The following is a 27,166-nucleotide window of genomic DNA, read 5'->3' on the forward strand; positions in this document are numbered from 1 at the left end:
TTATAGTGAAATAAGTGCACTAGTTAGTAGATTTGAAAAAAGCGAGCATCAGAAGTCAGTAGTAAAGACATAAATATGCATGTAAACTGCAGACATATAGCATTAACATTGTATTACTTAAAATCAAAACAAGGAAAAAACAACTCACCTAAGGCAGGATATCCGAGATAAAATCTATCTGCTCCCAACCATCCAAGAAATAAAGACAGAGCCACTGCCACTTTGTATGAGTAACCATTTCTGTCAAAAGATATAAGATGACTGTGGTTAAAACAAGATATTAAATTGTGTATATTCTGACTAAATTAAAAATGACAGTCAATTGCCTGTTAAGTTTCCTTTTATAAAAGAGGGGACTTGTGTTGTTTAGCTTACACAATTTTAACTTAGTCTTCAATAATTCAACATTGAAAAACTAGCATATTGTTATTATCTGTGTGGCTATCCACTTTAACGTAGACTTCAATAGCGTACTTGGATTCCAACAGAATATCCGTTCTTTTACTTAAGGTGGATCATCATTCTTGTTTAAATAAGATATGAGTCAGCTGTTGACACAATCCTGCCTTTCTAGAATATTTCCTCTCCATTTGTGCATTCTGGGGCACAATTGATTAGAAAGCCCCAGCATTGCACCAAATTTGCCTGGTAGAGTCACTTCCATAGCCAAGCCAAAAAATAGAAAGTGTCCTGGGCCAGATGAGGTACCTGCAAAGGTAGGTGTTTATAGATGAGGTCTGGAAAGAAGTCAGCATTGGCCTATTGGAGAAAGTTGTGACAGCAGCCTAGTATGAGGAAAGGGCCAGATAAGAAATGACAAGTATTTAAGATAAGGAAACACTTCATCTATCACAAATGAATAAATAAGGTGACTGCACAAAAATGTACTGCTGGCAAAGGATGTCAAAATGACAGCCCTAAAGATGGAAGCCCTTTAGCTATTCACAAAGACTTGACTCGAGCAGAAGTGAAAGGATCTCTGGACTCTCTCCTGAAATTGCCAAGAAGAGTGCTACCTAGTATTAACTGTTATAATGATGTGGACATGTCCATTGGTAACTTTCAGTCACTTTTGAAGTGAGCTTAGTGTTAATCAATAAACCTAGAGATGCTATAGCTACTAACAATCCCAGAGCTTTCCATTGGCACACTAGGAAAGAACCAGTCTTGGAAAGGGGCATTAGAATTAACTGTAATTAAAACCTTAAAATGCGCAACGGTTCACTATTTTGACAACTGAATTGCCAAGTGTCAGCAATTAGTGAAAGTATCCAAAATAAAGTCTTAGATCCACACTATTTTTCATTTTCACAAAAGCAGTGGCCAAGAAGAGTTACAAACACCTTTTATAAATATTCAAATTTTTGCTTATTATCTGACTTTACTGGCTTGAAAATTTAATGGCAATACTTAGTGATTAACTCATTCTTGCCACAGTGTTATATATTTAGCAACATGAATCACACTGGGATTCCTGGAACCCAGTGGCACACATCAAATAACTAAATTTAAAACTTCCTTCTTTCAATAACATCACAAATGAAAAACAGTAACAGTTTCATGTAAAAAATTTAGCTGAAACCCTCTGAAATTACATTAATATACTGTGAAGTGTCAGCATCCCAGCACAGACACTTGGGTACAAATGTAATTCTGATATAAAAAGGAATTATATGTAAAGAGCACAACTTGCTTTTCAGATCCCTTCAGATTCAAAGTTTTCTAGATCCAAAACTGTGGTATAATAAATGGAGAACTAGCCTATGAATTGAAATGTTTGGAAAGGGAGTACAGAATTTCAATAAGGCCTCAGAAAAACAAGGAGGTAGCAGCACAGCAACCACATCAGAAATAAAGGGGAGGAAAGAAGAGGAAGAACTCTCCTAAAAATGGAAGCATGGTAATGCTACAGGAAACTGATCTCTCTTCCTTTTTTCCTCCTCCCTCTTCCACCCCTGGCTTATTTTTACTCCTTCAACTTTAAACTAACCCCAATGACTATTAGAACTGGTCAGGTGATGAACCACTTCCCTATGCCTAAAATCACTCATGTCAAAGGATTTACAAATGTGACAGATGTCATTTTTTGTTTCTTTTTGTTTCTGTTGTTTATCTCTTCACAACTGACCCACTACAGTAGTTTTTACTCTTTCCACATCCACATTAAAAAAAAATTCCGTTATCCTCTGCTGCCCCTAATGAGCAAATGCTTGTTCTTAAAGAGCATACCATTTGGTTTGCTCTTCTAATGTCTTTTGTCAGTTCTCCAAAGACTTAAGCCTATGTTTAACTTTAATTGTGGAAAGTAATACAATTGAATTTAAGGGTACATTCTAGACTACACTGTAACTTCTTTCAATCTCACTTTAGAAAGTGGGTCTTTCGAAAGTGAAAGTAGTCTGGACGCAGTTTTTTGGAACCTCTCCCTTTCTGAAAAACTGTGTAAACCTCATTTTTAAGGAAGAGCGGTTTTTTGAAGAGTGGTTCTGAAAAAAACCCGTCCAGACTACTTTCACTTTCGAAAGATCCGCTTTCAAAAGTGAGATCGGAAGAAGATATGCATATTCTCTTTTGAAAATACAGTGCAGTCTACACATAGCCCAATAGAACTCATAATATTGTACGTTATGCAGAGCAGAACATGCCATGCAAATTTAGAACACTCCTAGATTTGTAAACAACCCTTTGATGTGGAAAAATCAAGGACAGACTCCCAAATCTTTCTTGGTGGAGCATTCTAATGAAGAGTTCATAGGCTCTTCTTTGAGATACTGTGGAAGTCTCTTGCTCAAAGTATCCTGGTTTACATATATACACCAGGCTGCTTTATTAACTTTATTCAATAGCAACACAGAGAGATCACTCTATCTAGTAGAATGACAGTGTTGAGACTTTGGCTCAGCTATAAAAATAGATCTTCTACTTAAGGTTTGTCTACAGGGTGCTTTAATCTGTACTACAGAGGTGTAAAATTTTAGTGCATGATATGCTAGTGTGGGCTATCTGGCATTCGTGGACCCTGTTGGTATACACTAAAAATTCCCTAGTGCACATTCATGTAGTACTATTTGAAATGAGACTTGATTAACAGGCACTATGGAACTTTTAGTGCATGTCAGCAAGGTCACATGGGCCAGTCAGTGGCCAACATGCTAGGGTGGACTAAAGTGTACGTCTCTCATGCAGACTAAAGCACCATGTAGACGAGTCCTAAGTTGTGGCCTTGGGCAAGGAATAACCTCTGCATCTTCATCATCCCATCTTTTAGGTTCAACAATACTTAACTGCTTCTGTTAACTCACTGATGTTTTCACAATTTAAAAGTGACAAATGTTATATAAATATGAGAACTCCATCACAAAGTATTTTGAATAAAATGTTCCTGTTTTACATTTTGCTCACTTCTTTCTGTTAGAGGACAGTCAAGTTCTCCAAAAAAAAAAACCAACCCTCAAATGAGGCATCAGAAAAGCTCAAAAAAGTACTGTTGGGGTAGTTTTACTGTTGTAGTAGCAAATATGAACATACCACTGTTTAGAACAAAGTTACCATTATTTAAGGGATAAAAATGGCCTTCTAAAACTGGATATGGTTTTAACTACGCAGATATTCATTTTAACTAAAATCGTGTTACACTAATGAAGGTTGGGAATATTAAAGACATTTACCCTTTCTAGCAAAGACAGCACGTATTTTTCAGAGTGCATGCAAAACTATGCCTGTTGCCACAGATAAAGTTTACAAGAGTTCTAAACAACTCAGGTAAAAACTTCTTTTTCTATATAAACAGCTGTGAGAATGTTGAAGCCAGAAAAATCTTTAAGTAATCATGGGAAGAAGATTGCTTTTAGTGTCTAATGGAGAGGTAGCACAGGACTATTGTAATTTTATTTCTTGAATTTTTAATTCCAAGTTGTGAACCTAATAAAAAATTAATAAGCACAATACTGGTGGTAATATTTATATTAAAAAAAATCTAAACAAGAGGAAAACAACTCTAGGAATGTCTTTATATTTCAATTAGGGAGGAGGGGAGCAAATTCTAGTGCATTAGGTCAGATTTCATCTTGTTCTCAGGCTTTCATCACAGATGCAGCAGAGAAAAATAATTTTGATGGAAAGTGGTGGTCACAATGTACTAAGCTAGCAGTTTAATGTGGCTTGCTAAAATAATATACTGGCCTTGAGTATGTTGAGTTTAGACTGTCCAGCAAAGTAAATATAGACAAATTAGTGGTGGATCTGAACTGAGCTACATTACACTAACACTGCACAAGAAAGTGGCTGAGGTAAGCAAAATGTTGAATAGTAAGAGTATTAAGTTAGAGGGAACTGGCTTTTCCACTTGTAACGCAGGCAAAGTTCAGCTAGGATTGCTGGAGGTATGACTTCCTAAGATTCTGTAGCTGAGCAACGAAAAAGACCAACTTTATAAAGAAATGTACTCTAGAATTCCAGTAAAGAGAAGATGTAAAGAGCCTTTGCTAAGTGTACTGTCATCTTTAGTATTAGATAATAAAGAATAAAAAATAATAATTGCAGTATGTAGAGAGAATTCCCGCAACACTCTGCACTGTCAACAGTCTGTGATTAGAACTGTCATCTGTGACATCTTCACTGATCTGACTGTTTGGCCCTTTAGAATGAAAAATGTGTTTTCGTAGACATCAAGTCACACAAGAGAATAGGTGAGGATTGGTTCCTGCAAAATGCATATTTAGAGCTGCTGGAAGAAGATTTCAGTCCTCTTAGAGTTCACATTTTCCATGACAAGAAGCATTTCTGTTTCACAACAACTGTTCAGCAGAGTATTTATTAACAGACCCAAAGGCTTGGGTTATGTCTACATGGCAATCAGAAGTGTGATTTGCATCACAGGTAGGCATGCTTGCACTAGGGATACTAAAAATAGCAGTGAAGTCCCAGTGGCATGTACTTTAGCATGGGCTGTACAAGCTTGCTTGGTCCCTTTGGGTATATACTCACATTATTAATCTGAAGCTCATGATACTGCGTCTTCACTACTATTTACAGCCTTAGCTAAATCAGTTCTAGGATGGGTATGCTTACCAGATCTGCAAATCACACCTTTGGCTGTTGCATAGATATACCCTCAGAAACAGTATCAAGTTAAAAATCTAGCATAGAGGTAGATTTTCTTACATAATTATATATTTTGCCTTTAAGCAATTTAATAGCTTTGTTAGAACATCTCTCAACTAGTTCCATGCTAGTTAACATAACAATTGTCATGCAACATTTCTATCAACTAATTTCTCTTACCATGGGCCGTCAGTGAACGTAGGGCTGGGGGGTGGGGGGGAACAGGCCTCCAGCCTCACCTACAGCCCCGCCCCTTCTGCTGAGGGCTTGCCCCCCCACCAAGTGGAAGAGGCAGGACAGCAAACAGGACAAAAGGAGAGGGGAGGAAGCCAGTAAGCACGTGCACCCCAGCCTGGAGGACTGGGGAGAGAGAAGGGCGTGCAGCCTAAGCCTCCCCAGCACCAGATCACCAGGAAGGAAGAAGGTATGCAGGTCCAGCTTCCCTGGTCCGGAAGCACTGGAGAGGAAGGAGAACATGTGGCTCCAGCCTCCCTGGACCCAGAGCACCAGGAAGAGAGGAAGGTACACCGTCCGAGCCTCCCTGGCCCAGCAGCATGACGAGGGAGGAGGATGCTCCGGGGCAGCAACACTCTGCCTCAGTACACCTACAGCAAGCGTTCTGGAGTCAGAGTGTGGGTGGGGCATGCCTGGCAGTTTGGGAAGGCTGTGCCTTCTCCCACGTAGGATACCCTACACCATGCCTCTCACCTAGTATTCTGAAATGAAGTGGATTTATCTATTTTTCCCTCTTGCCAACATGTGCTACTACACCATTTAAAATAACATAAAAACTGAAGCAAACAGATTACAAACACAGTAATTCACTTACACATTACGACATGCAATGGGTTTGTAAAATCCAACTTCCTTCCCAGTAAAGTTGTTTTCATTGCCACTGTAATCCTTACAAGTAATATTTGGTGCCGGAAGACATGGAACTGAGGACACAATATAGATGATTAAAACTAAGCAATAACAGGACAGGCGCCATGGTGTATATTGAGATTTCAAAAATGCAGTGTGAAAGAAATAATAAATTCTTCTATTGCACTGAAGTGCAAATAATCAATGAACTGCTGGGTGTGACTAACGACTATGTCTTTTCAACAGACACTATAACCAAACTGTCTTGCATTAAATTTTCCCTGATAAATTTTAAGCAAACATACAAATTAGATGCCTCACCTAAATGTCACAATTTCTAGATCCTTAAAGTTTCAATTGAGTGATATTTCCTAAAGTTTGTAGAACCCCAACTGAAAACGAGCCATTCACAACTTGCCACTTTCTAGTTCTGAAATCCGGTTTTAAGGAAGACAACATTTTATGTCTTTTTCCTTTATATATTTTAATTCTGACCTTCAGTACTCATAAATGACATTACCTGGACAGGTCAGGCCAACAGGCTATCGCCAGCATTTCTCCTCTGTCAAACCTCAGTAACATTCCAACAGCTCTCAAGGACAACAAAAAAAAAAGTGTAGTCTTTTTTCCGAGATTGCCACTAGAAATTGAACTGGGACCAAAATCTCAGTCATTAGATACGTTTTATAGGTAGAATCTGAGGCAAAGCTGGACTTACTCATTCTGGTTCTGCATGAACCTGGCACTGAGAATGGGCATTACTCTGTGAGAAATGGAGGTTCAATTTCTACTCTGCCTCAAATATCCTGTGTGATTATTGGCTAATCACTTAAATCACTGAGTGTCTCAGTTTTCAATCTGTAAAATGGAGGTTACAGTACTACCTTATCTCACATAGGTGTTGTGAAAATAAATACATTAAAAATTGGAAGAAGGAATGGTTAAATGATTAAACAAGAGTGGGTTAACCATTTTGACTTGGCTCCTGCTGCCCGGTCCTGCTGTAGCCATGAGATCCTGTTGACCCCTTCAAAGAACTCTAATAGATTAGTAAGACATGATTTCCCTTTACAGAAACCATGTTGACTTTTGTTCAACAAATGATGTTCTTCTATGTGTCTGACAATTTTATTTTTTACTATTGTTTCAACTAATTTGCCCGGTACTGACATTAGGCTTACTAGTCTGTAATTTCTAGGATCGCCTCTAGAGCCCTTTTTAAATATTGGCGTTACATTAGCTATCCTCCAGTCATTGGGTACAGAAGCCGATGTAAAGGACAGGTTACAAACCATAGTTAAAAGTTCTACAAATTTCACATTTGAGTTCTTTCAGAACCCTTGGGTGAATGTCATCTGGTCCTGGTGACTTGTTACTGTTAAGTTTATCAATTAATTCCAAAACCTCCTCTAACAACACTTTAGTCTGTGAAAATTCCTCAGATTTGTCTACCTACAAAGGACGGCTCAGGTTTGTGAATCTCCCTAACATCTTCAGCCGTAGAGACTGAAGCAAAGAATTCATTTAGTTTCTCCGCAATGATTTTATCGTCTTTAAGTGCTCCTTTTGTATCTCAATCGTCCAGGGGCCTCACTGGCTGTTTAGCAGGCTTCCTGCTGAAGTACTTAAAAAACATTTTGTTATTACCTTCTGAGTTTTTGGCTAGCTGTTCTTCAAACTCCTTTTTGGCTTATTACATTTTTACACTTAATTTGGCAGTGTTTATTCTTCTTTCTATTTTCCTCAATAGGATTTGACTGCCACTTTTTAAAAGATGCCTTTTTATCTCTTACTGCTTCTTTTATATGGTTGTTAAGCCATGGTGGCTCTTTTGAAGTTTTTTTACTGTGTTTTTTAATTTGGGGTATACATTTAAGCTGGGCCTCTATTATGGTGCCTTTGAAAAGTGTCCATGCAGCTTGCAGGGATTTTACTTTAGTCACTGTATCTTTTAATTTCTGTTTAACTAACCTCTTCATTTTTGCATAGTTTCCCTTTCTGAAATTTAATGCCACAGTGTTGGGCTGCTGAGGTGTTCTTCCCACCACAGAAATGTTAAATGTTATTATATTATGGTCACTATTTCCTGTTATAGTTACTACTTGGACCAGATCCTGTGCTCCACTAAGGACTAAATTGAGAATTGCCTCCCCTCTTGTGGGTTCCTATACCAGCTGCTCCAAGAAGTAGTGATTTAACATATCGAGAAATTTTGTCTATGCATTTCGTCCTGAGGTGACATGTACCCAGTCAATATGGGGATAACTGAACTCCCTTACTATTACTGAGTTTTTTATTTTGATAGCCTCTCTAATCTCCCTTAGCATTTCATAATCCCTACGGGTATGTCTTCTACACTTGCACCCGAGTTCGAACTAGGGATGCAAATGTACGCATCCGAAATAGTCAATAAAACAGGGATTTATATATCCCGCGCTTCATTAGCATGATCTCACCGGCGTGTTACGCCAACCAACAGCTGTTTCGAAAGTGAAAGTGCGCGCCAGGACGTGTTAGTTCAAATCAAAAAAATGAGGAGTAACGTTAGTTCGAACCAAGGGGTGTGGTTTGAACTAATGCGTCCTGGCGCACACTTTCACTTTCGAAACAGCTGTTGATCGGAGTAATGCGCCGGCGAGATCATGCTAATGAAGCGTGGGATATTTAAATCCCCGCTTCACTGACTATTTCGAATGCCTGCATTTGCATCCCTGGTTTGAACTAGGCTGCAAGTGTAGACATACCCTTTTACTGTCCTGGTCAGGGGGTCGATAATATATCCCTACTGTTATATTCTTAGTAGAGCATGGAATTACTATCCATAGAGATTCTATGGAACATGTTGATTCATTTAAGATTTTTACTTCATTTGATTCTATATTTTCTTTCACATATAGTGCCACTCTGCTCCCTGCACGACCTGTTTTGTCCATCCAATATATTTTGTACCCCGGTATGATTGTGTCCTACTGATTGTCCTCACTCCACCAGATTTCTGTGATGCCTATTATATCAATACCCTCCCTTAACACGAGGCACTTTGGATAACCCATCTTATTATTTAGACTTCTAGCATTTGTGTACAAGCACTTTAAAAACTTGTCACTGTTTATTTGTCTGCCCTTTTCTGATGTGTCAAATTCTTTTTTATGTGAATGTTTCTGTTCTGATCTGGCCCATACTTCAGCCTCTTCCATCCTCTCTTCCTAACTAAAACTTAGAGAATCTCTATCAATAGACTCTCCTCTAAGAGAAAGTCTCTGTCCAATCCACATGCTCCTCTGCACTAATCAGCTTCCCGCCATCTCTTAGTTTAAAAACTGCTCTGCGACCTTTTTAATGTTAAGTGCCAGCAGTCTGGGTCCACTTTGGTTTAGCTGGAGTCCATCCTTCCTGTATAGGCTCCCTCTATCCCAAAAGTTTCCCCAGTTCCTTATAAATCTAAACCCCTCCTCCCTACACCATTGTCTCATCCACGCATTGAGACTCTGAAGCTCTGCCTGCCTACCTGGACCCAAGTGTGGAACTGGAAGCATTTCTGAGAATGCCACTATAGAGTCCGGGACCTACCCCTGCTGCACCTCTGTATTTAAATGCAGTAGGAGCTGGGCTGCCTGCGTGTCCAGTTCGTACTACATTTAAATTGCAGAGCCACAGCGTGGGTAGCTCCTAGACCCGGCGAGCCAGGACTGAAGAAGCCTTCCCTTACTAACTAATCGTGTAGTCAATAAAAAATGTACTGACTACACAATTACTGAATTACCCAACTCTTAACATCCTTAATTTTCCCAGGTCTGTAATGGTCAAAATCTACTACTTCACTCAGTCTGAGAACATCTTACAAAATTAACACTATTCTAAGTGAAATGAGTGATTAAGTATTTCTACATGTGGCACTGAGGTAGTACCAGTTAATTTATATCTGACACATACATATGTCACCTCCAGAAAAAACAGATTAATACATCAGAAGTCTCCTATAGTCTCTAAAGGCATATCTGAAGAACATTAAGTTCTTCAAAGTGGTTCTATTTTGAAGTTTGTTCTTCAAAGTCAAAGAGGCCTACAGAAACAACCAACCAACTCTCACAATCCAAAAAACAAAACCAACCCAAACATACTACTGGCTTTGGCTCTACTGATTTCTGCGGGTGGTTTAAGCATTTTATTTAACACTCTACTGAAAACAAAAATAAACCCACACGTTTTCTATACTCTCAGTGGAACTGCATACAAAGTGACTTCAGTAACATTTCAAAATAATCAAGTCACAGATCTACAAGGGCATGAGTTGAGCACATTCCTAGATACATTCCTCTGATCAAAATGTGTATTAGACTTCAGAAAGCCTTACCGTATGCTGTTTGATTTGTACAATTCTGTGGTTCTTGTGTGCTATTGTCTATTTTAGGATCTTCACAAATATATGTTCAAATAATTAAGGAAAACCGTTTTTGTACCAAACTCGTAACTGTTCTGTAACAGTGTGCTACTCGCTCTTCACCCACCTACGATTTGAGCTTAGTTCAGTCAGTTTTCCTTTCCCTTGTCCAGTGGTTCTCGAAGTGTGGTCCACAGACCACTAGTGGTCCGTAATCATCTTGCAGGTGGGCCACAAATTTCAGGGCTTCCTCCCCCACCCCACAGTGGGGAGTCTGTGCTGATGCTCCAGTCCACAGCCCTCCCTCTCCCCTAGTGAGCTTGAAGTGCCAGCACCAGCTTCCCGCTGCGGGGGAGAAGGGGGTGAGCTGAGCAGGTTGGATCTGGCTGAAGGGGGAAGGAAGCAGCTTTGTGTGCTGCTGCTCCCCCTCCCCTCCTCCGAGCTGGAGAAACATCAGCACAGGAAACAGCTCACCTGGAGGTTTTCCCTGCTGTTCCCACTGGACAGAATCATGGCCAAAGGGAGCATTGTGGGGTGGTCCCTGGAAGCGGTGGGAGGCATGGAGCCAAGTAAGTGTTCCTATCTCCATCATGCCCATACCCTGCACCCCCAACCCTCTTCTGCACCTCTCTCCCATACCCCCCCCCACACCCAGTCCACTCCTGCACCCTACCTCCCAACCAGACACTGCATCCCCAACCCCTCCTGCACCCATTTTTTTATCATGGGTGGTTGGCTGGTGGTCTACAGAAAGGTCTGCATTGAGAAAACTATTCTCAGTCTTAACAATAGCAGAGATGTTGCTTCAATGCACTGCCCTGGGCTGCACATCTGAGTGCTGTCACCAACACCTGAAAGAAATATAAGTGGTTAACTCTTATAAGAAGAGTAAAAAACAATTCTCTACTAAAAAAGGGAAAGCTAGCACCTCAAATCCAGATTTTATTTCCTTGCTCTTTAGAACAAGGGTCAGTGCACACCAGTATTCAATCAGCTCCATGACAGATTCGCTGTCAAGTATTTGGTCTGAAAGAGGTTCCACTTACCAATACTATCCAACAGACTGTAAATAAATCAATTCAAAAATCATAAACTGCCATACATCTGCACCAGACTAATCCTGAACAGGAACTGAATTGTGAAACTTCCTACTTACTGCTACCAAAAGACTGAACTACAATTGCTAAATAAAGCAGAATAAGAAGTCAACTTTTCCTTGATTATCTTCCACTACTGATTTCCATTAATGTCACCGGCTGTCAAAAATGACCAAGAATTGGCTTATTGGAGGAAGAGGGTGGGAGCCAGATGTGCCCCCCCTTTAAACATTCATTAGTTTCCCAACTGGGGAAACCCTTGTATTCCTACTTATCACACTCCCGAGATTGAAAACTGTAAGCTGACCCCTTTCCTCCCAAATATTGCCAACGAATTACATCCTGCAGAATCACAACATCCGGGTGATTTTAACAGTAACAGAACAGAAGGGAAGCAGCCTCCCCTCCCCCATAAAAGCAAGCCCCAGCCCCAGGAAAGAAGCCCTTTCTTCCCCTATTAAGCGTCTCAGTCACTCTCTACAGCTGTCGAGAGCCGCTAACGGGGATGGGAAGGAGACACCCAAACCATCCCAAGCAAAGAGCTTGCACCCGGCTCCGCCCCCACATCCAGCTTGGGGGCTGATCTCAGGCTGAGCCCCATCCCGCCACAGACGGGCCAGCCGTCACCATAGTAACCGCAGCCCCAAACGGACTCAGGATATTGCCCCAGTCTCAGCTCGTCGCACTTGGGCGGGGGCTCCCCGCCGACAACGCCCTCCGCGGCGACGCACGCCAGCCACAGGACGCCCAGCAGCCGGACTGCAGCCGCGGCTTGACGCCTCCTCAACAGCCGCCGCCTCGGCCGGGCGGCCATTTTCGTGGAACGCAAGCCGGGCCGCGGCCCTAGGCTGTTCGGGAAGGCCGGCTTAGGGCGCAACTGGTGGTGTTGCCCATTTCAAACATGGCTGCCACAGTGTCAATGGCGCTGGAGGCAAGCAGCGCTTTGTCCCACCAGCGCTTCCTCTTCCGGTGGAAGTCAGGCTGCCCCTAGAAAAGATGGCCGCCGCGTTCCTCATTGTATTGAAAGTATAAGAAGCTCGGTTGCCCTCACTCAAGGCGTTCTCTATGGTTAGGAAGCTCAGCAGACAGTCGCTCAAGCGCCTTGCATTGTGGGAACATAGAGGAGGTGACAGTGAGCCGGCGAGTAGTGGGGGCCCAGGCCAGGAGCGAGCAGAGGCGTGACGTCTCAAGGAAGACTGACAAGGGAGAGGAAAGGCTGTGGACAAAGGTACGGAGAGCGAGAAGGGTCCATCCTCCTTTCCCCAGGAATGAGCTGTAAGGGAGGCTAAGGTGCTGTGTTCCAGTCTCCCCTGGAGGTGGAGTTTGCATCCACTTGTGACTACAGGCCAGGGACTAGCAGAGAGAAAATGAACTTGCCCTTTGTTACAATCAGGAAGTTCCCCCTCTTCATTCTTTTAATAGGCATTTCAGACACAAGTACCTGTATGAGGAAAATCACATACCATAGGGGAAAAGGCAGCCAGTTCCTGAAAGTTTAAAAACATGAACCCACCAGAAGGCAGGCCAACAAACAAGCAAACCCAAAACCATAAACCCCACCAATATTATTTATTATCTTAGAGTTTTGTTTTTAGAATGAAATGTTTAAAAATTGTTAGTTGCTGGCAGTATTGTTGACAAACAAGGCGTCTTCCTCAGATTTTCCTCCAACCAAATATTGCTCATGAATGGGAAAGAGGTTACTGAAGAACCTCCTGGGGGTTAATATTAAGCAAAATCTTCATTACATCAGGAAATATAAAATTCAGTCAGATATTTGAGTGCTATGACAAGTAAGGCAGGTTATAATTGGTTCTAACTTGGTACACCCACAAGATCCAACGTGTTTTTCTGCAGCCAAGTATCACACAAAAATATGGAAACTTATGTTCTACTTTTCAGAATGTCAAAGAAAAAACTGCTAATCTGTTAGCTATTGATCACTATAAATGACAAACACAGTAACATCAGTAAATACCTAGACCCTGTCCAGACTAGTTTTTCCTGCCATACCAATTTTTTCAAAATAGTTTAAAAATCAGTGTATGCAAATACAGATTAAACAATTTAGACTCCAAAATGTTATTGACATTGTGGTTATGTCCAATCCACAATAGCCAAAACGACCGTTGCTTAACCCACTGATTTAAACTTTTGTTTAAAAACAGTTTCTTAACATTAGAAAAAGTGTCGTGTGGACATGACATCAGACTCCTTAAAACCACAAATTCCAATTGGCTCATTTCTAATCCATCATTTTTCTATCCAAGGATCAGAAAGTACTTGAGAAATTTTAATAAATACAGGGCTTATCTACACATAGGGGATTTTGCACCAAAATGTACTTACACCTGTGCAAATCCCTTCTGTCAGTCTATACTATTGTAAAAAGAATCTTGCTGTTTCAAACTGTCATATTGGTGCAGCATCAGTTTTCAGATGCTGAAAGTATTCAAATAAAAATATTGTATTTTTACCTTGTCGTCTTATTTGGTTTATTTCATCTACAACTAGAGTTTATTGCCTATAGTGTTGAAGAAAACAATTCAGATTTCAGTTACCAAACTGCACCTCTTAAAATGGTTGGGTTTTAGTTGGTTTCATTTTTACCCTTTGAGATTATTTACCATCCTAGATAAACTATGATACTTGTTTGTATCTGGAAGTAGAAACAAAAATCCAATAATGTGATTAATATCTGATGTGTAAATCACCAATAAAAGAATGACTATAAAAAACATGAATAGGTGAGGGGAATGGTGCATGGATATGAAATACATTTTATCTCTTACTCACTGGTGTAAAACTAACCAAGGTAGGTAATGGTGTTTGGTAGTCTTGTGCCTAGTGGACAAAGTGTGTAAATCAAAACTGACATTCTTGGCAGTTTCAGAAGAGCCCAAAGACTGAATATACTTCGTATTGAACTACACTCATACTTCTTCAAGGCAAAAATCATGATGGTGAGAAGTGCACCTAACCCTACTATGCTTCTGCCTGCATTGTATCTCTTGGATGGATAAATAGAAGACTTCAGTCCCACTATCATCAAGTAGATATCATATGGCACTTATCACAAGCACTAAATGAACTCTAAAATGAAGGGTGGAAGACAAAAACTTACTGACTTGAAACCTGAATTAAATTAAAATAAATTGTTGCAGATGGACATGTTGTATGTTCTTATTAGCATTCAGCATAACTGCCTTAGAGTGAACAAGTAAAACATACATAAGAACGGACAAGAGGAGAGAGAAAATGTGTTGTTTTTTTAGTTGGGGTATGAACTAAACCCTTCAAAGTCTTCACCATACATGACATAACTGACAGGGTTATATGAGTATACTACAGATTGATTAAGAAAGGAAACCAGTACATACAGACCAGGTGTTTGACACATGAGATTTAGATTTTGCTGCAATTTTAAAAATACTGTGTAATAAAAAAAATAATAAGAAACAGCTTAAAGATCTGATTTTCAGAGGTGACTTCAGCAGGAGTTATCCAGGCTCAACACTCCTGAAAACTAAGAAGTAAAAAGGAAAAGATAACAGCAAGTTAAGACCTTTTGCTTCTATAACCTGTATTCTCAGCGAGCTAGAGAATTTTCATTTTGTAAAATAACCAGGGATCAATTTTTGAACCAGAAATAATGTAAGTAGTTTTCTTTCCTCCCTTCCTTCCTCGCTCCCTCCCAGTACAATTGGGATACATTGTGGCTACGTCTACACTGGCCCCTTTTCCGGAAGGGGCATGTTAATTTCAGCTATCGTAGTAGGGAAATCCGCGGGGGATTTAAATAGCCCCCGCGGCATTTAAATAAAAATGTCCGCCGCTTTTTTCCGGCTTTTAGAAAAGCCGGAAAAGAGCGTCTACACTGGCCCCGATCCTCCGGAAAAAGCGCCCTTTTCCGGAGGCTCTTATTCCTACTTTGAATTCCTACTTCAAAGTAGGAATAAGAGCCTCCGGAAAAGGGCGCTTTTTCCGGAGGATCGGGGCCAGTGTAAACGCTCTTTTCCGGCTTTTCTAAAAGCCGGAAAAAAGCAGCGGACATTTTTATTTAAATGCCGCGGGGGCTATTTAAATCCCCCGCGGATTTCCCTACTACGATAGCTGAAATTAACATGCCCCTTCCCGAAAAGGGGCCAGTGTAGACGAGCCCTGTTTGTGTGCTACTGCTCTCTCTGGGTAGAAACCGTCTCCTCATTCCCTTTTAGCTGAAGTGATAGGAGTTAGACAGAGTGTCTTTTTAAAACATGACAAGGTAAGTTCTAACTGTTTCTGTTCTGAAGTTCCAAGCAACTGCAGTTTTCAGGTAACAATAACCATGAAATCCTAGCTGGCCACTGATTTGTTGCACTAGGAAAATCTGATTGACATTTTCCAACAGCCTCTTCTAAGACTACATTTTATTTTCATCTGTATTTTTGTAGACTACATTTATAGGTATTCCAGAAAGCTTTTTTGTCAAACACGTGACAGCTTAACGTCTTCCTAGTTATTTGCTTGGCTTTGTGTCCCCTCTTTTTAGTCCCTATTTATTACAGCGAGTGAACCCCTGAATTTCAAATGGCAACTATGCATCACTATCCTCGCTCTAACTGAAATACCATGTTTTCAAGGCCAATTATGCTAGACTTCCATATCAAGACCCCAATCCTGCATATGCTCAGAGTATGCTCCGAACATCCAGAGATCACAATTAGCTTAAATCTCACGAGCTTTAATACAAATCTTTAGGTTCATTTTATTAAGGATGCATTTTTTTTTAATTTCCCTCCAAAGCCATGAGGGCTAGGAACTTACCTTTTTTGGTCTTTTTTTTTTAAATTTAACTAAAGTTGAGATTCTTGTCCAATCACCTGAATCCAGGAATTGGGGCTCTAAGAAAACCAACACATACTAGGAAAGTTGTCTTTTCATTTGCACTTTTACCATGGCAAGTAGCGCCATGGAAATCAAGGGAGGGCCGCATGGTAGTCAAGCGAAGCCTGGGGTTGGAGGATTAGGGGCCAATATTGTGTAGAGAGGGAGGGCTAAACTATACACGGGCGAAGAGAGATCCTCGTTAAAGATTGCTACGCTTTAGCGCTAGCTCTGGTCTGACTTCCAGAACATGTTTACGTGCTGGAAATGGAAGGACTCGGTTCTTTCACTCGCCAGCTTCTCCATCGTCCGCTTTGCTTGGAAGAATTTGGGCTTTTCTTGTTCTTTCCCTTCTTCTCTCCCTCCACTCCTCCCCCCCCTTGGCTATTTCTCTCCAGCAGCCCTGAGCCCCTTCTCCTCTATCCCCCTTGCCCTGCGCCACGAGCCTCGCACGGGCTTGCCCGCAGCGATGCGCGTTCGCCCCTCCCGGCCGCGGCGCTCGTCCGGCCGGTTCCTGCGTTGCAGGTGACGGCGAGGCGCGGTCAAAATCCAGCCGCTCGCTTCCGCCCAGGTGAGCGCACAGAGCAGACGCAGACGGCGAGCCGGGAGCAGCCAGGCCTGTGCCACCCGCCTCCACGGACCCGGTAACCCGGGGGGCAGCTTCCCCAGAGGCGGGGGCGCCCCTCCCCATGTCCGTATCGCTGCTGCATGCTCCCGAGGGCGGCCGGGGGGGATGAACAGCGGCTGGGAGCGAGCACTGGGCAGGTCAGGAACTTCCTGGAAGTTTGAGTTTCAGGGATCCCCGGCCTCATCCGAAAGGCGCCCGCCCCGGTCGGCTGCATCTCGGGCAGGACTGGCTCTGGCTCTGCAAGGGGGCTGAGCGCTCTGTCTAGGCTATTCATAGTGCTACGGCCACCAGAGTGTTTTCCAAACTCCCCGTCAGGGACAGTTCAGATTCCAGGCCCGTTTCAACAGTAGCCTCCCCCCCCCCCCTCTTTCCAGCTGGCTCTGGTTTTAACCCCATGTTCTGTGCAAGACCTGCTTGATTTTGGAAATGGGGAGCCACCCTCTGTTGCTCTGGGAATTATCAGAGGTCCCTGTCATAGGGCTGGCTTGACTTCCCTATTGGGTGGGGATGCAGAAATGACATGTGGGGGTGGCTCATGAGGTCATATGCCACCCCTACTTTTCTACCTTTCATTTATTTATCACAGAGGTTTTCAAACTGTGGGCAGGAGGAACGTTTTGAGCGGAAGTTGTGATGCCTGGCAGCTCAGGCCAGCCTTGTGTGGTCATGCCCTGAGGTAGGGTTGACAACTTTGTATTATTTAAAAATGGACTTTGAGCATTCAGTCAGTAGATCTGATTGTACGCTGTCAGGTCCCCTTTTCAACCAGTCTTTCTGGTAAAAAGTCAGACACCCTCTCCAAGCTCTGGCTTGTGGCTTGGCCTGAGCAGCTTGCCTCTTCCCTGCCCCCTCCCCTGAAAACCTGTGGGCTAAATGGAAGGTGGAAATATGGAAGGGCATGTGACTTTGTGCACCCCACATGTCACCTGGTTTGGGGGGGGGGGGAAGTACTTCTCCATTTTTCCCCAATCTCTGCTTGTGCTGTTTGTGAATAGCAGTAGCTGCCGGGATGTAAAGGCCTCTTTATTTTTACATCTGTGGAAGATTTGTTTGATTATTATGGGAGGAGAAAGTACAACCTTTACCTGCAACTTTCCAGTTTTTTGTGTATTCTCTTTTTGCATCATTTTTCTTAGGTGCTGAGGGTCACTGGATTTGATTGACGTTGTTGGTGCTCCACACTTCTGATAAACAAGCTCAATGTGTCTTTAGACATAGGCTTCATCTTCAGTGCAACTGAGATTTATTTTTTCCACCAAGATATCCCAATACATTGTAAATGTAAAGTAATCTCAATGTAAAGTTCTAGTGGAGACAAGACAGTCAGTCATTTTTAACTTCATATAGCTGGTCAACAGCTACCTGTGTCTTGACTCCATTAGGACTTTACATTGAGATAGACATCTTGGTGTAAAAAACACATCTCTTCTCCAGTGAACTCCAGAGTAATAAATCAATGGCAGGAACTGTCTATAATTTTGTGCATTCTACACCACTGAGTGTGCAACAGTAACTTGGTGAAAGTCTTGTTTTTTGAGACTTTCATCAGGTTACTGTTGCACATTCAGTGGTGTAGAATTCATAATTCTGTAGGTTTCATAATTCTTTTCTGATTAGGTGTGTTGGCTCCTGGACTGTGTAAGGCAACACACTGTCTTGTCACAGGACTGTGTGAAATAGTCTCTTGTGAAGAATTCCAGAGTTGTTCAGAAAATTCTGTTCACTTTAGGGCAGGACACTGTACCTTTGCAGGTCTATACAGGCAGTCCCCGACTTACGCAAATCCGACTTATGTCGGATCCGCACTTACGAACGGGGCTTTTCTCGCCCCGGAGCTCACGGGCAGCGGGTCGCCACCCGTGTCCTCCGGGGTGAGAAAAGCTTCTCCCGGTCTCCCTGGTCTGCTGGGGGGGTCCAGCACAGCCGCTGGACCCCCCCGGCAGACCAGGGACACCCGAGCAAAGCCGCCCAGGCGGCGGGAGTCCCGCTGCCTGGGCGGCTTTGCTCGTTTGCCCCGGAGCAAAGCCGCCCAGGCAACGGGACACCCGCCGCCTGGGCGGCTTTGCTCCGGTGTCCCTGGTCTGCTGGGGGGGTCCAGCAAAGTCGCTGGACCCCCCCCCAGCAAACCAGGGACACCCGAGCAAAGCCGCCGCCTGGGCGTGCTCCGCGGCTTTGCTCTCCGTCTCCCTGGTCTGCAGGGAGACGGGGAGCAAAGCCGCTGAGCACGCCTGCAGCGGGACAGCCCGGGCGCACTTGGGCTGTCCCGCTGCAGGCGTGCTCCATGGCTTTGCTGGACCCCCCCAGCAGACCAGGGGGACAGGAGCAAAGCCGCGGAGTACGCCTGCAGGGGGACAGCCCAAGTGCGCCCGGGCTGTCCCCCTGTGGGCATGCTCAGCGGCTTTGCTCTCCGTCTCCCTGGTCTGCTGGGGGGGGGGGTGCAGCTAGTGCCCCCCCCCCAGCAGACCAGGCTTTTCTTGCCTACCCCTGGGGTAGAGCAGCTGGGGGCTGCCAGGTTGTTCCAGTAGCGCCGAGGAGCCGTGCTACTGGAGCAACCCAGCAGCACCCCAGCTGCTCTGCCCCAGGCGTCCCCAAGTCAGCCGCTACTGAAACTGACCAGCGGCTGACTACAGGAAGCCCGAGGCAGAGTTGCTCTGCCCCAGGCTTCCTGGAATTAGCTGCTGATCAGTTGCAGCAGCAGCTGACTTGGGGATGCCTGGGGTTCTTAAGTTGAATCTGTATGTAAGTCAGAACTTGCATCCAGATTCAGCCGCGCTTGAAACTGATCAGTTTCAGCAGCGGTTGACGCCAGTTCCGACTTACATACAGATTCAACTTAAGAACTAACCTACAGTCCCTATCTTGTACGTAACCTGGGGACTGCCTGTATTACAAACTTGTGGTAGTATTCTAACACTGTTTAAGGATGTGACTTTTTGTGGCATGCTTATGCTGGCTAAAACCCTAGTTTAGTGCAGTCATATAGGCATAAAAGTGCTTTTTTAGTATAATGCATTTCACTTTCCAAACTGGTGTAAGCTGTGCTGTCAAAAGCACTTTTTTTGCCTAAAAAACTGTGTCCACACTAGCAGGATTTGCCCATATTGCTCTACTGGTGAACTTTTTCTTTTTTAAGTATAGGTCTGGTCTGCATTTGTGTTTGGGTTGATAATACCTAACACACTTAGGATTTTACTGCAATTTAAATGAAAGTGTAATGTTCTTCAGACTTCAGTGTATTGCACATGCCATGGGGTAGGTACTTGGATTCTTCTATGATATGTTTGCGGGTGGTTTTCAGATAGCTGGCTGGTCACATGATACTGTCCCTCCTTGTTTCCATCTGCTAAATTACACTGAAAAATGCTAAATACTTTCCTAGTATTACATTGCTGCTTGAGCAATTGCTGTACTTGCCACAAAAATGTTCAACTGGGAATCAGAGTGAAGGTGCCCAGGAGATAACTTGCTTGTATATAAACAGATCCTTTTGTATCAGGGAAGTGTTTTTCGCTGTCCCCATTTAGCATTGCTACCCTTCAAAGGTGAAAGTGTTGCAAGGAGCACAGGTAGGGTTTTCAGATGTCCAGTTTTCTACCGGACAGTCCGGTATTTGCACCTTCTGTCTGGTAGAAAAATTCAGAAAAAACTGGACATGTGCAATGTCTGGTATTTTCTGAATTCCCGGCTGGGCGCTGGATGGAACCCTGGTGGGGGCAGAGAACTGACTGGGAGGCAGAGAACTGACTAGGAGCCTCTGGTCGCATGCAGAAGCCCGGGGTGGGTGGGGGGGGAGGAATGGCAGGGGGCTGGGACTCCGAGCCTCTCTTCCCGCCCGGCTTCTACACACAACCAGAGGCTCCCAGCGCCAATCGTGGCCCAGCCTCTCAGTTGGGAGCCTCTGGTTCTGTGCAGAAGCCGGGCGGGGGAAGTGGCTCTCAGCCCCTCTCTTTGCCCCTGACCAGCTTCTACGAGCAACTCAAGGGAGTGCCTGATGGGGGTGCGGCACCTTGGACTCCGGCTGCTGCCAGTGGCTGCACCCCCCCTCGCCAGTTCCACTTCCCGCCCCCCTTTCTCTGGGCTCCCCCCCTCCCGTCCAGCCCCGCGGCCCCCAACCCTCCCCAGCTCTGCCTCCCGGTCCCCCTCCCTCCCAGCCCCCCCTTCCTCCTGGCTAGCCCCGCGGCTCCTGGACCCCCCCCCCGCCAGCTCTGCTTCCTGCCCCCCTCCTGGCCCACTCCGCCCCCCTCCTGTCTGGTCCCTCCCTCCCCCCATGATCAAGTGTGTCCAATTTTTTTTGACGGGGTCTACCTGGTAACCCTAAGCACAGTGCCAGCAGGGGATTCAAGCAATTCCCCACTGGCCCTGTGCTCTCTGTGCCATTTCAAAGCCGCAGTGTTGCATGGAGCCCGTGGTTTGGGGGGGGAGGTGGAGGGAGTCCCTACCTGACCCTAGGCTCCACACAGTACTGCCGCTTTGAAGCACCCCCTGTTCTTTCCCCTCCCACACTGCCTCTTTCTGATAGAGGCAGCAATGGTGGGGGTGAAGCGATTAGTCGAATAGTCGTTCACCTCCGTAGCTGGGACTGCTCAGCCGAATGCTTGAGCTGGCTCCATGAGCTACCCCTGCTGCGGCTCTACAGAGCAGCCCCCTTATTGACTAATAGTGTAGTCAATACAAATGCATTGACTACACGATTAGCCACATATCTGCGCTTTAACATCCTTAGCCCGGTGGCTCTTACTACATTTAAAATGCAGAGTCACAGCGGCAGTAGCGAGTGCACCCCTTATTTATTAATCGAGTAGTTGATGGAAGTTCTGACATCCCTAGGCTGTCCCATGTGGTTCCCTGTACTGTGTATGGGGGGTTGAAGGCTTTGTGCACTGCCTCCACCCCCAGCAAAAATCTCTTGGTTCCCAGTGGGTGATTTCCAGCCATGGGGACCTGAGAGATTTTGCTGGTGGTGGGGGCAGCGTGAGAAGCCTCCCCCCATCCTCCCGGCAGGTCAGAGAGCCATAAGGAGCAACCAGCTGCTTTGAATAGTGCTGTTCCATGCCGCAGGGGTGGGCCTCATGCTGGATGAAAAGTTTGGCAGGTCATATCTTACTAGACCAATTTTGGGCCCTGTTTCTGCAGTATATTTTGTATGGGTGGACCACCACTGATTTTGGAGGGGCTTTGCACAGAAGTAAAGTTCCACCCATATGATGAGTAACATAATTTATGTAATCGATTCTCTCTCTGAGTCTTAAGCAATATGCTGTAAGGTATAACTTAGTTTTCACTTGGAATTTTGGTTGATTTTTTTTTTTTTTAAACTTCATCTAGGTTATTTAGACTGATTTCAAAGAGATCAATTCACCATGCCTGAAAATCCTGCAGCAGGTAGATACCTTCAGAATATTTATCTTTGTTGAGTAGTGAGAGAATCGTGATCCAGATTTCTAATCTGTATTGTTTTGGGGTTTGTCAGATAAGCAGCAGGTGCTACAAATTCTTGATCGTCTGCAAATGAAACTGCGAGAGAGAGGGGAGACTTTCGAGAATGAAAAACTGACTGTTTTATGTAGCACACTCAGAAGCCCTTTGTTTAATCAGATACTGACCCTTCAACAGTCAATCAAGCAACTGAAGGAGCAAGTAAGTTGAAAGTTACGTCTTTTGTCTATTCTGTGGCTATATTTAAGAATTTAAAATATGGTATGTAGGTGTGTCTCCCTCGTTATGCTGCCATTTGGCTTCATAAACGGTGGTTGGGGTGATTGAATGTTCTAACTTTTTTCTAACACGTTGGTATCTAACCAATCTATGACTCCCATAACTGTAGGATCTGAGTGCCTGTGTCACACCTTTACGTCCAGGCCCCTTGTGTGGATGCAATTATATTGGCAAAACTAAACTTTTGCTAGGATTGTTGTAATGGGACATAAGCCATTATCTGTTGTTTGGCACAGTTTTGCCAGTAGAAGGTGTGTCAACACTAGGCTGTAGCCATACTGGCAAAATCTTCCAAGTGCAGACCTAGGCTCCTAAGTGCTCAAGGTGCATTTGGAAATCCACAGTTTGAAAGCTATTTCAGCACTCACTTCTTTTACATGTGATTAGGTCCTGGAGAGGAGAGGGGGAAAAATAGGAGAGTAGGAAAAGACAGGGGAGAGGGATGTAATAAATATAAGGGAAGGAAACAAAGATAAAATGCATGTTTCAGTCGTTTTTAAATGAAAACAAATAAGGATTGTCTTTTTTTTTTTTTTTTTTTTAATTCTTTTTGATACCGAAGGAATTATGTTTTGGCTATGGCTGTGGTCATGCTGCATCTTTTTCTGCTTTCAGCTGATTCTGCGTTCTCCTTGCCTCTTTTACTTTTCCTCCTGTTTTTATTTTGTGTGCAAATTAGACGTGGCCCCTTATTATGTTCCTGTTCCTTTTAGTCCTTTCACAGTCAGGGTACTTCTAGACTACAGGCTTTTGTCGACAGAAGTTTTGTCGACAGATACTGTCGACAAAACTTCTGTCGACAAAGAGCGTCTACACTACATTCAGTTCTGTCGACAAAGCAAGCTGCTTTGTTGACATGGTAGTATAGACGCAAAGGACAGTTTACATGCAATAACACCTTCTGTCGACAGAAACTCTGTCGACAGAAGGCGTTATGCCTCGTAAAATGAGGTTTACCAGCGTCGACAAAACTGCTGAGTTCTGTCGACGTTATGTCGACAGAAGTCAGCGGTAGTGTAGACGCAGGTATAGTTTTGTCGACAAAAGTCCACTTTTGTCAACAAAACTCTGTAGTCTAGACACACCCTCAGTGAAATAGTTGAGGAAATCCTGAGGTATGTACTAGGTATTGAAGTTCTGGTTTAACATGTTGATAAATTGTTTATACAGCTGCTTTTTGTGCAGAATCTTTTAACTGAAAATCTGTTTCTGTATTTTTTTTTTACTTTTGAAGGAAGGTTTTTGACTAAATATTTCTGTTTTTTTTTTTTTTTTTTAAACAGCTCGATTACATGCCTTCAGACCACTCGTTAGACTTTGATTTTACTAAGAGAGGCTTACTAGTATTTGATGCTGACCGATCCATTGCTAATGGGAACTTGTATATGGCTTCTAATTCACCTGGAGCCAGAGTAGCTCCTCTCTCTCCAAAAGTAGGCATTGATGAATTCAACATGATGATCCAACAAATGGCAAAGGTAAAGCCCTGCCATGGCCAGTGCCTTAAACTTAAGTTTCCACAAACATCAGTTCTTTTGTGTACATTATGTTGTAATAGATCAACAAACATAACTTTCTGTACTTTATCTGGGGAACTAGTGTCTTACTTAGTAAGAGTAGAGAGTCAGACAGATACTAATTACATGAACATAATTGGTGTAATATAGTAGTGATTTACTGCATATATACAGAGCCATTCTTGTACAGGCAGCGGGCTCCACCTATGCATTGTTTAGAATTATGCATTATTTTCATGAGTTGGATTAATAACTTGCTAAATACAGCTACATTAAGGTAGTCAGTATTTGAAGCATAACTTTTCTCATTAGTGTGCTATAACTAAATCTTTTATTGGTTGAATTAAAGACTGAACATTATTTTAAATAGCACAGGTGTGATTAAAGTGTCCCCCCACTCCCAAGTCTATTATACCAGTAATGAAGCCCAGAAAATCTGCACTGGAACTGGAAAAACAGAACAATTGCGGAGAAACATGCCTGGTAACTCCGAAGTGTGAAATTACAGGGGAAGGGAAAAATAGCTTTTGAACACAGAGCTAAAAACAATCCAATTTTAAAGCAAAAAGCAGCCAAAATATAAGTTGCCTAGTTTAGATATGCAGTATTTCCAGAAATTCCAAATAAACAGCATTTTTTCATACTTTTTGTCCAGTTTGAAATTAATTTCATAGTGTGAATGAAGGATAAAAATGGTTCTTATGTTTCCTGAGAGTTCAGAATCCTTTGCTGCCTGTCTATACTGTGTTCTGTTATATGAAAAATAATAAATGGGAGTATTTTCTAAAGTATGTTCAAAGATCTGCCTTTTTTTTTAAAAGGGAGAAGAATTATTGTTATACTCATAAATTTTAAACAAGATCATTCTACTGTATTGAAATTAACATTTTTTTTTAAATTAGGGCAGGCAAATAGAATATATAGATATAGAAAAACCGTCTGTTGGAGGACTTGGTTTTAGTGTGATTGCCCTTAAAAATCAAAATCAAATAATGGGAGAAGCTGGTATCTTTGTCAAGGAAATCCAGCCAGGAAGCATAGCTGCCAGGTAAGAATATGCATATTCTTATTTTATTAACCATTATTTTTAAAAATCCCTTTTCAGAAATGTGGCAAAATTATGGTTTTGTAGGTTCATAAAAATAACTGCAAAAAAATTGGCTACGATTTTTAAAATGACTGATAATTTTGGAGATGTACACATGTTGTCCCAGGATATTAGAGACGCAAGGTAGCATGGTAGTGTCTTTTATTGGAGCAACTTTTGTTCGTGAGAGAGGCAACCTTTTGCGCTTATACAATGCTCTACTCTGGTCTGGGAGTATCATAGCTACAGAGGATGAAACCACACATTGCTTACTATAGGGGAGGAGGGAGGAGACTTCACAAATATCTCATCCCCACAATATCTCCATCGCCCCCTAGAGGAAAAATATATATTCCCTGAAATCCAACAAACCAGTGAAAAAGGGGGTGCCATCCTAGTCCTCAACCAAGATGACTCTGTTAATGATGCCAAATGACCACTCTGTTATCACCTACTGTAAAGAACTCAGAGAAGATCCCACACTACAGACTACCCAGGAATTTAAGGATATAATGAAATCCTTTCCTAAACAACCTCAAGAGATATTCTTTAACCTCATCCCCCCCAAGGCCTTCTACATCAGTGGTAGGCAACCTGTGGCCCCTTGTCAGGCTAAGCTGCTGGCGGGCCGTGAGACAATTTATGTCAAGTGTCTTCAGGCACGGCTCCTCACAGTTCTCAATGGTCTCGCTTCGCCATTCCTGATCAGTGGGAGCTGCAGGAAGTGGCTGGCAGCAGTTTTCTAAAGCTCCCATTGGACAGGAAGATGATGGTATCCTTTCTTAAAGAACTTCTCTTGTAGAGTCCTAACACACGAGTACCTTCCCTCCCTCTTCTCTCCTACTGCTCTCTTCCCCTCCCCCCCAAAAAAGGCGAGAAAAGGTTGGAATGGATATAGTGCACTGAGGAACACTTAAGAAAAACTTCCTAAGTTGTTTAAAAGTGTAAAGAGGTGAATTCATTGGGATGTCAAAGGGGGAGTATTATACTTCAGGGCATGCTAGCCTGCTGCTAATAGGATATATAAAATGTCCTTGATCTCTGAATAGACACCCATTCGCGCAAAATTCAAAGAAGTTATTTATCAAAAATCTTCCATGTTAGTAGAATTTTAAAATGGAAAAAACCCCAAAATGCTTCCCATTTTCCTTTTGAGATGAGATCTTCTGAAGGTGACATACGTAAACTTTGGTTCACACAAAGTTCTGGATGTTGTTTCTGTCACAGCAACTGGCCTAGGGATCTGGAAGAGTAATTTTATAAATATTTTATGAAGAAGATTAAATATTTTCTAATCACAGGTGTAAATTCATCAATAAAGTGAATGAACTTTGTAGGAGTTATACCGTCTTAGAGTAGCAATAAATCGTGCCCTCTGTTCCCAGGAGAAAGTAGATTCACTCCTTTTTATGTTTCCTCACTGGTTAAGGGAGGTGAGTTCTTTGTATGTTAGATTGCTTTATTGCAAAATCTGTTACAACAAACTACCTATGTTTTCTAAATGTACATCTTGATAACCTTTAGGTTGAATCAGAGAAAGCCAGTTAGTACTGTCCAAACTTGGAGATAAGGTCACATAGTGTTAAAAGGGGGGAGGGATGGCTCAGTGGTTTGCGCATTAGCCTGCTAAACCCAGGGTTGTGAGTTCAATCCTTGTGGAGGCCGTTTGGGGCAAAAAATTTAAGAGGGAGGGATAGCTCAGTGGTTTGAGCGTTGGCCTGCTAAACCCAGGGTTGTAAGTTCAATCCTTGTGGAGGCCATTTAGGGATTTGGGGCAGAAATTGTCAGGGATGGTACTTGGTCCTGCTGAGAAGGCAGCAGACTGGACTTGATGACCTTTCAAGGTCCCTTCCAGTTCTAGGAGATAGGCAATCTCCATTATTAAAGAAATGAAAAAGATGTTATCCC

General features: G+C 43.1%; 2 protein-coding genes across 19 annotated transcripts in view; one reads left to right on the forward strand and one right to left on the reverse strand.

Moving 5' to 3' along the window:
- TM2D1 (TM2 domain containing 1) overlaps positions 1–12,368 on the reverse strand; it is a 66,197-nt gene extending 53,829 nt beyond the window's left edge. For 5 of the 9 annotated variants that reach the window (XR_012905895.1, XM_075936131.1, XM_075936134.1 and 2 more), the window contains exons 1-4: positions 12,104–12,368; positions 10,322–10,391; positions 5,933–6,041; positions 149–240 (exon numbers count right to left, since the gene is read on the reverse strand). Coding sequence is in view for 7 of the 9 variants with exons in the window: in XM_075936131.1 (XP_075792246.1) it covers positions 149–240; positions 5,933–6,041; positions 10,322–10,391; positions 12,104–12,259 (427 nt within the window). In the remaining 2 variants the exon portion in view is untranslated. The remainder of the gene's footprint in view (positions 1–148; positions 241–5,932; positions 6,042–10,321; positions 10,392–12,103) is intronic. The other 4 variants (XR_012905894.1, XM_075936129.1, XM_075936128.1 and 1 more) reach the window with 2 other exon arrangements.
- Positions 12,351–27,166, forward strand: part of PATJ (PATJ crumbs cell polarity complex component) — a 225,361-nt gene continuing 210,545 nt past the window's right edge. For 6 of the 10 annotated variants that reach the window (XM_075936115.1, XM_075936122.1, XM_075936120.1 and 3 more), the window contains exons 1-5: positions 16,538–16,955; positions 22,265–22,321; positions 22,410–22,576; positions 23,938–24,132; positions 25,074–25,219. In XM_075936115.1, coding sequence (XP_075792230.1) covers positions 22,300–22,321; positions 22,410–22,576; positions 23,938–24,132; positions 25,074–25,219 — 530 coding nt within the window. In that variant the 5' untranslated portion in view covers positions 16,538–16,955; positions 22,265–22,299. Of the gene's footprint in view, positions 12,674–16,537; positions 17,077–22,264; positions 22,322–22,409; positions 22,577–23,937; positions 24,133–25,073; positions 25,220–27,166 lie in introns of those variants that run through there. The other 4 variants (XM_075936118.1, XM_075936117.1, XM_075936119.1 and 1 more) reach the window with 4 other exon arrangements.

Source organism: Pelodiscus sinensis, chromosome 9 (assembly GCF_049634645.1).
Source record: "Pelodiscus sinensis isolate JC-2024 chromosome 9, ASM4963464v1, whole genome shotgun sequence".
NCBI lineage: Eukaryota > Metazoa > Chordata > Testudines > Trionychidae > Pelodiscus > Pelodiscus sinensis.